This window comes from Cyprinodon tularosa, unplaced genomic scaffold, assembly GCF_016077235.1.
Source record: "Cyprinodon tularosa strain WSP-4 unplaced genomic scaffold, ASM1607723v1 ctg1030, whole genome shotgun sequence".
Classification (NCBI taxonomy): Eukaryota; Metazoa; Chordata; class Actinopteri; order Cyprinodontiformes; family Cyprinodontidae; genus Cyprinodon; species Cyprinodon tularosa.
This window is the reverse complement of record NW_024037817.1, coordinates 17,835-29,457: the sequence shown is the minus strand read 5'-3', so window position 1 is coordinate 29,457 and position 11,623 is coordinate 17,835. Positions and strand designations below refer to the sequence as shown.

At 41.1% G+C, this 11,623-nt stretch overlaps 1 protein-coding gene across 1 annotated transcript; it reads right to left on the bottom strand.

Annotated features, from left to right (window-relative positions):
- Window positions 1–2,674: 2,674 nt before the first annotated feature.
- LOC119780898 (acyl-coenzyme A thioesterase 1-like) lies at window positions 2,675–10,245 on the bottom strand. Its single transcript, XM_038281142.1, has 3 exons — window positions 9,711–10,245; window positions 9,355–9,539; window positions 2,675–3,280 (listed from the first exon to the last, which is right to left on the bottom strand). The coding sequence occupies exons 1-3, from the start codon at window positions 10,186–10,188 to the stop codon at window positions 2,675–2,677; spliced, it is 1,269 nt and encodes a 422-aa protein (XP_038137070.1). The 5' UTR covers window positions 10,189–10,245.
- Between the last annotated feature and the right edge of the window lie 1,378 nt (window positions 10,246–11,623).

Here is an 11,623-nt window from a genome sequence, read left to right as displayed (position 1 = left end):
AAAATTTATTTTATACCGAGGGACTTAAACTTTAATCAAATCCATTCAAAAGAAACTTCTTATTACAGGAATGAAAAGAGATGCTGAGTTTGGGAGTAGAGAACAAGTTCATTCAAAAAAAGCAGTTTTGAATTATCCTTATCCCCGTTACAAAAATCTACAAAAATATATATATATATTTGGGCACAAACTGAACATATGCTGCATGATGGTGGGATTTTTTTAATATGTCATATCAAATTAGCGCTCACAGGGTTCATACAGGAATGAGTGACTCTAATTTAATGCTATTTTAATGCTATTAGAAATGATTTTAATGCCATCAACAAGAACCATGTACACAAGTTATTAGTGTACATGAAATATGAAGGATCTGTAAGCACAGTTCCATGACTCCTGTATGTATGTAAACACACACACACATATATACGTATATATATATCCTCTAGCTTTTTCTCCGCCTGGCGCGATATAATTCATTCCCCTTCTAAAAGGGGAGATCTTGCTCTGTCAATAGCATCTTGTGGCGGATCTAGGGGGTGGCTACTTGGGCTGCAGCCCCCGATGTTTCCCCAAGAGCCCCGGATCTCGCTTCTGAGCTGATCAGAGTAAAATGTGCAGTACTGGAATTCACCAGAGAGTGGCAGCATGTGCACGAAAGCAGCCTGTAGCATTCCTGTGTAGAAGAAGTCCCCACTAGCTGTTGCTAAACAGACTGATGTCCCAGGTAGAGTCCTGCACGGGTCGAGTTTTACCAACCCGCACCCGCCCGAACCCGTTAGGATGACTACCGAACCGGACCCGTCACCGTCACCCGTGGATGTCTTCAATTCAAATCCGAACCCGACCCGACCCGTTGATATTTAACCCGCAACCCATTAACACATCAAGTAATAGGCTATAGTACGCTGCGCTGCAGAACAGCGCCATTAACACTGCAGCAGACGTGTATGCACTGACTGTGGCCTTTTTGGAGGGAAGCCCACACTGCCGGCAGGGCTTTCACTGCATGAAAAGTGGGATTTTCGTCAATATGCGGCACTGTAGATTGTCGTGGAACTTCAGGTTAGCGGCAGTTTACGGCAATTTGCAGGCTTCGCCGAAAACTCCCGGAAATTGTCAGAAATTGACGTGGACTTTCTTAGGCAGTGTTCCCCCCATGCCTCCCCCCCATGGAATTCTAGGGGCTAGGCGAATTCTATATACGTATATATATATCCTCTAGCTTTTTCTTCGCCTGGAGCGATACAATATATCTGACAAAATTGTTTTTATAAGCATTTTTTATTAAAGAATTATAAATACTTCGATAAACATATTTAAATAATTTTAGTGCCAATTAAGACCTTGATTAAAAAAAAAAAAAAAATTAATGAATTTTTAATTATTTTTATTGATCTGCGGAATATGATATGAGATGGAGCTTGGCCATTTAAGGCTTTATATGTGAGGAGGAGAAGTTTCAATTCTATTCTATTGTAGTGATTTTAAGTGTCCAGCTGGTGTATGTATTAAGTGATACAGCATCGACAGAGTATCAATACAGTTTGTCAATGTGTCGAAGAGCTTCATGTTGCCTCTTGAACCCATCAGCAGAGGGTTTCTCAGCTTCATATTGAAACACCCTAGCATTAGCCTATGTTCTAGGATCTGTCACTTCCTCTGGTTCCCTTTTAAGGATAACCAAAACAATATACCAAAAACAACCACCAGTGGGAGCTCTAGGGGATTTACAAACACTAATTATTACAAACACTAATTCAGTACAACTCGGAAAAGGCTGAACAATGCCTCAGACAGCCAAACATGGGGATATGGGACTTTTTAACATAATGCAGCTGCAAACAAGTGGAATTTTCTAATTGTTGAACTATTGAAGATCACAGAGCATGTAAAAAAAAATAGAAATTGGTTTTCTCATTTTTAACTATCTGTTCTGTACTGGTGTCATGACCAAATCCATTTCCAGATTAACCTTCAAACCTCCAAGGTTGTTAAATAAGCAAACTAGGAACTTCAGGGATGCAAAATTCAAATCTGAAATTCAATCTAGATATCTGACAAAAAAACGTAGCCAGTTTAATATAGTTAAATGGTTTATTTGCACATTTATTGTTGTAAGCAGAACATCTAAAATTTCCCTTTGTAAACCTCTTCCTTTATCAGTTGAAATAACTGTTATTTTTCTATTTTCTTCCTTCTCTTGGGTTTCTTGTTCTGTATTTTGATGTATGGTGTATATAGTATATATCATTATAGTATATATCATGGTACATCGCTACACCCAGCAGGTAAGGAAGGTGGATCAGTTGCTGACAAAATACAGAAAATCATCCCAATCTCTGATAATCTGTATTTTTATTTACTTTGTTTTCTCTGCTCTTTTGGGATTACCATGTTCTTCTCCTGTTACCTTAGTTTCCAAACACCGAAAACAATGAAGGTCTATTAAATGTTATAATAAAGAATACAACTTTAAGCAAGATTATTTGCATTTCAGAGATATCTAGGGGGGGAAATTCACTGCAGAACACATTTAATAACAGTCAATACAAATAAAATGACATACATTATGCTACAGTTAATTAGGTATCCTACTGTTAACCTTTGCTCATTGGCGTCTTCTTGGCTTAGAACATTTCCTCTAGAGGAGACCAATTTTATAATTTTTATATTATAAAATTTGAGTGTGAGCAGCACTGCAGCTCAGGTGAGCTAGAAGGAAATCTCGCATCTTCTTCCACAGGTGGAGTTCAGCTGCAGCATGAGCTTTGGGCTCTCCACCCCACACCACTGGAAACCTGACCGTCTCGTGGAAAGAGGAGGGGCAGTGCGGTCCATAAGGGGGTTCTAGTAAATGTCCGGCTGCAGGGTAAGTCACGCTCTCAAAGTTCTTCTTCCCATGGCGCTTCAGTCTCTCCACCATGTGGTCCAGGTACCCCTTGCTGTCCCAGTTCAGGTCATCCTCAGAAGCCACAAAGAGGAACTGTCCATCGGCTCGTTCAATGGGAATGACGCTGCCTTGGTTCTCCTCAGCCAGAGGGTCTTCAAGAACATACTTGACCAATTTAGCGCCCGACTCGGTGGGAAGCACCTTGCTCAAGTTAAACATCAGTGGCGAGAGGATCTGACGGTTCTTATAATAGAGGGGAATGGCGACGTTGGCGCTGCAGCCATTAATCCACACCACAGCTTCAACCCCTTGCACAAAAGCAGCGAGTGAAAGAGCAATGTCGCCCCCCTTCGATCGAGATATTACTCCAACTCCTTTACTGCTCGCCTGCAAAAGACAAAGAAAACAACAGAATTATCAAATTAACCTCAGAGAAAGTTACTGTATTACAAGGAAATGTGTTTGCTTCCTATTTCTAAAATTATCCTGTTTTTAACCAGCTGTTATTTTTTTTTGTTTTTTAGTTCAGCCTAATATGTTCCTCATTTTAGCCGATTTAGATTAGAAGTACTTTCAAAGTTTTTTTGATTTTCTTTCCTTTTCACCTTTGCACTTGAATGTTAACCAATTACAGTGCTGGCCAAATGTTTTTGCACCCCTTCAATTCTGTCAGTTAATGCTCCATTCCTCCAAAGAACTTATTGAAATTAGAAGTGCTTTTATATTATTATCTTCATTTATTTTGCAGCAAATGAAAAAACACAAAATTAATTGTCAAAAATCCAAATAAAAAAAAAAATACCGCACCAATCATAAAAAATGGGCAACAGTATCGGCACCCTTTGAAAAATCATGTGATGCTTCTCTAATTAGTGCAATTAACAGCACTTTTTAAATATAATACATATACATCCGAAGAAGCTTCTCCTTCATTCACCCTGAGTGAATGTAGCCTTGGCCAGGAGGAATCAATGTCATCAGGTGGCATCCACCGTTCACTGGCTGTTTCAACCCTGAACCACTACAGCCTCCCGGTGGTGGGTCGGCAGTGGTGGCCAAGTCACTGCCCATCTCCTCCTCCTGGCTTCCAGCTAACCTCCTCCCTCCTACTCCATAACCAGCATGAGGCTTTTTCTGCTGCCTCCCCCATCCTGCGAGCTGCAACCTTTCTTTCCCTCCATCCCAATCCAATGGCTGTGAACATTCTCCATACAGACTGGGCAGGGAACCCTCGACAACCGACCTTGACTGGGAACAACCATGACTGCCATCCCTTCTCTCTGCACTCATGCAGAAGGTCTTGATACTTTCCACTTTTCGTTTCAAAGGCCTGTTCACACCCCTCTTCCCATGGGACAGTCAGTTCAATAAGGATGATCTTCTTCGTTTCTTCTGACCACAGTACCACATCTGGCCTCAGGGATGTCTGGACAAACTGTGGGAACTTCAACCTTCCGCCCAGATCAACCTTCATTTCCCAGGATCGGGCCTTTTGCAGTAGACTAGGTATTGCTGTAACTGCGGTTGGTGGCTTTTCCCCTTCCCCTTACAAGTTTCTTCTTCCTCTCCTGCTCTAGGGTGTTGGCAAGTGTCATGAGCACCTTGTCATGGCGCCACCTGTATCTTCCTTGGGCCAGTGCAATTTTACACCCAGACAGGATATGCGCCATGGTCCCTTTCTCCCCGCAGAGCTTGCACAGTGTGCTCTCAGATAGCCCCCACCTGTGCAAATTTGCTGGGGTTGGGAGTGTGTCATACACTGATCACAGTAAGAAGGAGATACGAAACGGCTCCAGCCTCCAAAGCTCTGCCCAAGTGATCTTACGCTTGGGGAGGTCCCACTTGGTCCAGGCTCCTTGGGAAGATAGTGCCACAGCCTTTGACCTTCACCCTTCCTCCTCCAAACTTCTAACCTCCTCCTGAATCATCACTTTTCTTTCCCTAGTTCCTGCCTTGCTCCACTGTTGGAAATGGGATGTTCCAAGACCCTGTCTTCCTGTGCATGGTGCCCCAATGATGTCACGGATCTTCAGCATGCTTTCCGTCTGTGTGACCGTTGCCTCAGCTCCCCATTTGCGGCCGGATCTCGTGACGATCCCTGCGTGTCTGACTTGGTCATCGGGGGAGTCTCTGTAGGTCATGACGACTCTGCACTTGGCAACTTTAAACTCCTCCACCACGGATGTCAGAGGAAGTTGAAGTTGTCCTGATCTTATATACAGGCCTACTGACGTGAAGCTTGGAGGACTCCCCAGCCACTTCCGGAGATACTTATTGACTTTCCTCTCCATCCCTTCCACGCTTGTCATTGGGGCTTCATACACAGTCAGTAACCATGTGAGCCTTGGCAGCAGCCCGTGTTGATAGAGCCACGCTTTAAATTTCCCTGGAAGTCCTGACTTTTCGATACTCCTCAACCATTCCTCTGTCTGCTTCTCTGTATTGACCATGTTGTTTAGGTCGGCCAGTGAGTTGTCAAACCACTTTCCGAGACACTTGATTGGGTTTTCCTCCACCGACGGGATCACTTCCTCTTGCACATACAGCCTAAACCTGTTGGTCACCTTCCCATTTCTGATCACCATGCTTCTGGATTTCTTTGGCTTGAACTTCAGTCTAGCCCATGTTGCCATTTGGTCCAGTGCTGTTAGCACCCATCTCGCCTCCACATGGGTTCTGGTTGTCACTGTAAGGTCATCCATATAACCCCTTATTGAAGGTTGTTGGTAATAACTAGATCACATTTGCAGCCTGTTGGAAGGATAAAGATGACTCGACCTCAGTCCTGTGCTTTTGTGTGTAGTACCATACTGAGCATGACCATTTTGGAGCTTTGTATGAAATAATTGATTTGACTTTCTTTCATTCTCTTTTGTGTTTTTGTCATTGCAAGCAAAATAAATTAACATATATAATACCAAAACATTTGTAATTTAAATTCTTCTGGTCTGATACTGTTAGGAATCCAGTTTATGTGGGTTGTTTCTGTTTTCTCCCTCCACCACCAGGTGGCGCCCGGTTTTCGTTGGCCCTTCCACACACCTGCGGATGGTTGGCTCATTATCTGAGGACTCTTAAGCAGCTTACTGCCACTACCTCAACGCCAGAGTGTTTGCCAGTTTCGGGTACTCTAGCCAAGCTGAGTTTAGCTGAGTCTTTCTGAGTCTTTTCTCCCTGAGCTCTAACCTTGTTGTTTTTGTCTTTGCCTCTCGGCAGGAAGTCATTCTGCAAAGTGGATGTTTTGGCCTTCTCCCCCTGGAAGGATCGTTTGAGCTTCACACTGAGCAGGGGATGCAAACTGGATGTTTGGACCATCTCCCCCTGAAAGGATTGTTTGAGCTTCACACTGAGCAGGGGATAAATCTCCACACATGCCGTTCAAGTTCTCCTGGAAATCTAAGTGGCAGTCAGCTCCATTGATCCTCAGGGAACCAACCTAACCTAAGTAAAACCTGTCCACCCTCCAACGAGTCAACCAAGTTCTGGAATAACCCGCATCGACTGGATTCACCTTTTTCTGAAAACGTGAGTCCCGTTTCAGTCTTTGTTTTTGCATGTCGGCCAAGTTTCCTACGGAACCTGAACTAAACGCTGAACCCTAAGAGGACCCTTTGTAAAGCAAGAGCAGCATACTTCTCCTCATTAATAGAGGAGAATAAGAATAATCCTAGATTTCTTTTTAATACAGTTGCCAAACTCACCCAGAGCCATAGCTCTGTTGAACCGTCCATTCCACCTGCTCTTAGCAGCAATGACTTTATGGGATTCTTTATAAATAAGATTGATCTTATTAAAAATAAGATCATAAGCACTCCTCTATCCGCGATTGTACCTGAGGTAGTCATGGAATCTGAACTGGGTTTAGACTGCTTTGATCCAGTTGAACTCTCTGAATTAGCAAAATTATTGTCTTCATCTAAGCCTTCAACTTGTATGTTAGATCCAGTTCCAACCAGGTTATTTAAGGAGGTATTCCCTTTGATCTCCTCCTCCATTTTAGATGTGATTAATCTATCTCTGTTACAGGGATATGTACCTAAAGCTTTTAAGGTTGCTGTAATTAAACCTCTGCTTAAGAAACCGTCTCTTGACCCAGATGACTTGGTCAATTATAGACCTATATCCAATCTTCCTTTCTTATCCAAAATTCTTGAGAAAGTAGTTGCCAAACAAGTTTGCGATCACTTCCACCATAATGAACTTTTTGAAGAGTTTCAGTCTGGCTTTAGAGCTCATCATAGCACTGAAACAGCTCTGGTGAAAGTCACTAATGATATTCTCATGGCCTCAGATAATGGACTTGTATCTGTGCTCGTCCTGTTGGATCTTAGTGCTGCATTTGATACAGTTGACCATAATATTCTTTTAGAAAGACTTGAATATTTTGTTGGAATTAAAGGAACAGCACTAGACTGGTTTAAATCTTATCTATCTGATCGAATTCAGTTTGTTCATGTTAATGATAGATCTTCAACACGCTCAAAGGTTACCTGTGGAGTACCACAGGGATCAGTGCTAGGACCAATTCTCTTTACTTTATACATGCTCCCAATTGGTAGAATTATTAGACAGCATGGGATTAATTTCCACTGTTATGCTGATGATACCCAGCTATATCTGTCTATAAATCCAGATGAAGCTAACCCATTACATAGATTACAGGCATGTCTTGAAGACATAAAAACCTGGATGACTCTTAACTTTCTGCTTCTGAATGCAGACAAAACAGAAGTTAGTCTTTGGACCAGAGTCTCTGAAAAAGAAACTGATTAGCCAGTCACTTCATTTGGATGGGATTAAACTGATTTCAGATAATAAAGTAAAAAATCTTGGTGTTGTTTTTGATCAGGACCTGTCATTTAGGTCCCATATCAAGGAGGTTTCTAGAATTTCCTTCTTTCATCTGAGGAACATTGCAAAAATTAGAAATATCCTGTCCAGGGGTGATGCTGAGAAACTAGTCCATGCATTTGTTACTTCAAGGCTGGACTATTGTAATTCTTTACTATCAGGAAGTCCACAAACTGTAGTTAAAAGCCTTCAGCTGATCCAAAATGCTGCAGCCAGAGTTCTAATGAAAATTAAAAAGAGAGATCATATCTCGCCTATCCTGGCTTCTCTTCATTGGCTTCCTGTTAAATCAAGAATAGAATTTAAAATCCTCCTTCTCACATATAAAGCCTTAAATGGCCAAGCTCCATCTTATATCAGAGATCTGATTGTTCCTTATGTTCCTAACAGAGCACTTCGCTCTCAATCTGCAGGTTTACTAGTGGTTCCTAGAATTTCTAAAAGTAGAATGGGAGGCAGATCTTTTAGTTATCAGGCTCCTCTCCTGTGGAACCAACTACCAGTTTTAGTCCGTGAGGCAGACACCCTGTCTACTTTTAAGGCTAGGCTTAAAACTTTCCTTTTTGATAAAGCTTATAGTTAGAGTGGCTCAGGTTATCCTGAGCTATCTCTATAGTTATGCTGCTATAGGCTTAGACTTTTGGAGGACATAGGGACCCCCATTTCATCATTCTGCTTCATTCTCTCTCTGTTCTCCTATTCTGCAGAATCTGTTAGTTCAATCTCTAACCTTCTGCTCTCTCTGCTTTTCCTCAGAGTAGCTTTGCCTCGTCTGTTCCTGTTTGGCTGTGACGTCATCCTGGAAAGAAACATCAGCTGTGCTGCTTCTATCAACACCCTTGTTTATAGATGTTGGAGATCGGCCTGTTTTCCAGTGTGGTCCTGTTTCTCTGACCGTGACTGAGTGGATGTGCTTTCTTCGTCCTCTGGCATGGGAGCTGCCTTGGAGCTCGTCTGCCTGGCTGTGTGTTTCCTGGACGGGGCCGCCTTTTACAGCTGCTTTTTGTATCTCTGCTTCTGTCTCCTTGAACCCCAGTCGGCCGCGGCAGATGGCCGCTCACACTGAGGCTGGTTCTGCTGGAGGTTTCTTCCTGTTAAAAGGGAGTTTTTCCTCTCCACTGTCGCTACAAGCATGCTTAGTGTGGGGGATTGTATTTGAGTCAATGAGTCAATGCAATCAACTGGTTTTCCTTAGATAGAAAACTTTGTATCAATTTGATCTGGTTGAACTGTAAAGTGCCTTGAGATGACATGTGTTGTGAATTTGGCGCTATATAAATAAACTGAATTGAATTGAATTGAACTTCCCTTCTCACTTCCAGTTCCGGTTCACCAGCATTCTGAGTAACTCTGGATCCACACATCGTGCTCTCAATAAACCTGTTAAACCTTTTCTCTGGTTCTCTGAGTGGTTTCCTGCATGTGGGTCAGATCCCTTAAAAAGAACATGACAGATACCTGCTTTGATGGATCAATGGACGGATGGATGGAAGGAAGGAAGTGTTTAATTCTATATTTTTTAGTCATTAGTCAGCAACAAAACACATCATATTCATTAAAGGGGAAGAAGTTTTAAGCAAAACTTTAGCATTTTGGACATTTCTCATCACCTTAGGCTGATTTTGTAAGAACCGTACTGCTTCTTCAAAGTCGTCCAGATTCATCCTTTCAAAGTTTGGTTTGTCAATGAACACAGGTAACGCCAGAACCATAAAGCCTTTGTTGGCCAGCAGAGAGGCCCTTTTCTCTGACATGATGGTGCACAGATCCAACACAGCAGGAAACGGACCCTCTCCTGACAAAAAAGACAGAAATGAAGTTAATTACTCATTTCTAAATGATAAAATCCAGTTCAACTTTTTCAAACAGTTTTGTATTCCACATTGATTTATAAATGGACCTTTTGGTGCACTCAGCTGTTTGGGCTTTGATAAATAGGTTTTGTAAAATCAAATGCAGTGAATACCTGGAGGTATAAACAGAACTCCTTGAATGTTCCCCTTTTTGACGGGAACTCTGCTGACTCCGTCTCCGATAAGACGCCTCTCATTGGTCGCCTCTGCCAGCTTCCTGCCCTCCTCGTCGTGCACAGACAATTTCACCATGAAAGGTTCCAGCGCTCTGTTCTTATAGAAGTATTTGTGCAAAACATCTGCTTTCAGTGACCGTAGCAGACCCATGGGTTCCACACCTACGTAGCTCCCACTGAGCGCAGCGTCTCTTTTCAGGTCAATCTCCCCTCTATCATCTGCCCTGTAGCTTGCAGAAGAATTGAACACCAATCCTCTCTCGTCAGTGGAGCTGGCTCTCATGGTGACCACCTGCTTGGACCTCAGACCGGCCACCTTCACCTGGATGGGCTCGTCGAACAAACACCTGACGCTGGGCAGCAGCCTCAGCCTGACTTGGGCCGACATACTTTCTGAGATTAAGACAAAACACATCTTCAGTTGGATATCATAATATAAAAAAAGAATGGCAAAACAAGAAACATAATTTCAAAGTTATTATAAAGAATTCAACCACATATGTTTTTTTTATTATACAAAGTCTCTTACGTTATGTTTCTAACAACAAGCTAAATGTATTAAATCCAATTCATCGTAATTCTGAAAATTTACTTCTCAGTCTTAAGAAGTTATGAAGTAACACTTATGAAATAAAAAAGCATAATCAGATAAAAACCAAGCAAGTCTGAGATATGGTTAATGTTTTTGACCTTTGACATAAGATTTAGGTTCTTAAATGCACTATTATAAAGTCAAACGTATGCTACAGAAAAATAATCTCAGCCTTTAAGCATCAAAGCTATGAAAATCAGTCAATGATGAGTTGATAGTCTGAATTTTCTATTTTTACATTTAGAATATGGGGTCGTTATTACAACAGAAAACTGATATAGATGCTGTAAAAATCTGAGAAATGGGAAATCATTTCAACCTTTTAAATAAAGAGATTTAAATCATACTTTGAACTACCATTACTAAACAAAACAAAAAAAACTCTGGTATATCAGTTTGTGATATATCAGAGCAATCAAATCTATCAACAGGATGAATTTTGACTTTATATGGAAACAAAAAACTCACTATATTGTTGTCGAAAAATGTTTATCTTTCTTCAATTATATATTAATTTATCATATTTACTCACTCTAAAAGTTTTCACTCAGTGTGTTTCTCTCTCAAGGCCACACATTTCTCTCTAGGCTGGTGTTTGTATACCAGACATAGCTTTTTCCCATAACAAATCAGATTCTTTCTCAAGGTTTATTCATCACATGTTACTGTTAACCAAAGTGTGTGTAATTTGTTTTGACTTTGACTACTTTCCATTGTTGTAAGTAAGGGGGAACGAACGCTGTACAGATCTGAACAGAGCAGAATGCTGTGCCATCAGGGATGTATGATGAAATTGTGAATAAATGTGCCGACTGAGTGAAATCCATTGATTTCCGTTTATTTAACTAGGATGAATAGTTGAATACTTTTTTTCCCACGACAATATCAAAAAAGGTCATTTAATTAAAAAATTTGAAGATGGAGGACTACAAGCTATTGAATTTGAAAGCATGAATGGCACTTAATAGTAATTGGCTTTGGTCTTTTTTAATAAATCAAAATCAATTATGGTTCTATATTCCAAGTAAAATATTTTCAAACCTGGGCAGAATTAGTTTTCTTCTTAGATGTGACTTTGATATTAAACAAAAACTACCTGTTAAACTTTCCTTCTTTCACCAGCAGATTTTATTATATTGGAGATTAATCTATAAACATAACTACAGCCCACACAATACTCCCTTGTTGAATTGCCATTACATAAAAGTGAATACTAAATGAATCTTTGCACTTAATTGGCTAGAACAAGGTATTTGTT

Coding starts and splice junctions, on each gene's coding strand:
- LOC119780898 (XM_038281142.1), bottom strand. CDS start 10,188: ATGTGTTTTGTCTTAATCTCAGAAAGTATGTCGGCCCAAGTCAGGCTG. Junction 9,540..9,710: donor AGTTCTGTTTATACCTCCAG/GTATTCACTGCA, acceptor CTTTTTTGTCAG/GAGAGGGTCCGTTTCCTGCT. Junction 3,281..9,354: donor TCTTACAAAATCAGCCTAAG/GTGATGAGAAAT, acceptor TGTCTTTTGCAG/GCGAGCAGTAAAGGAGTTGG.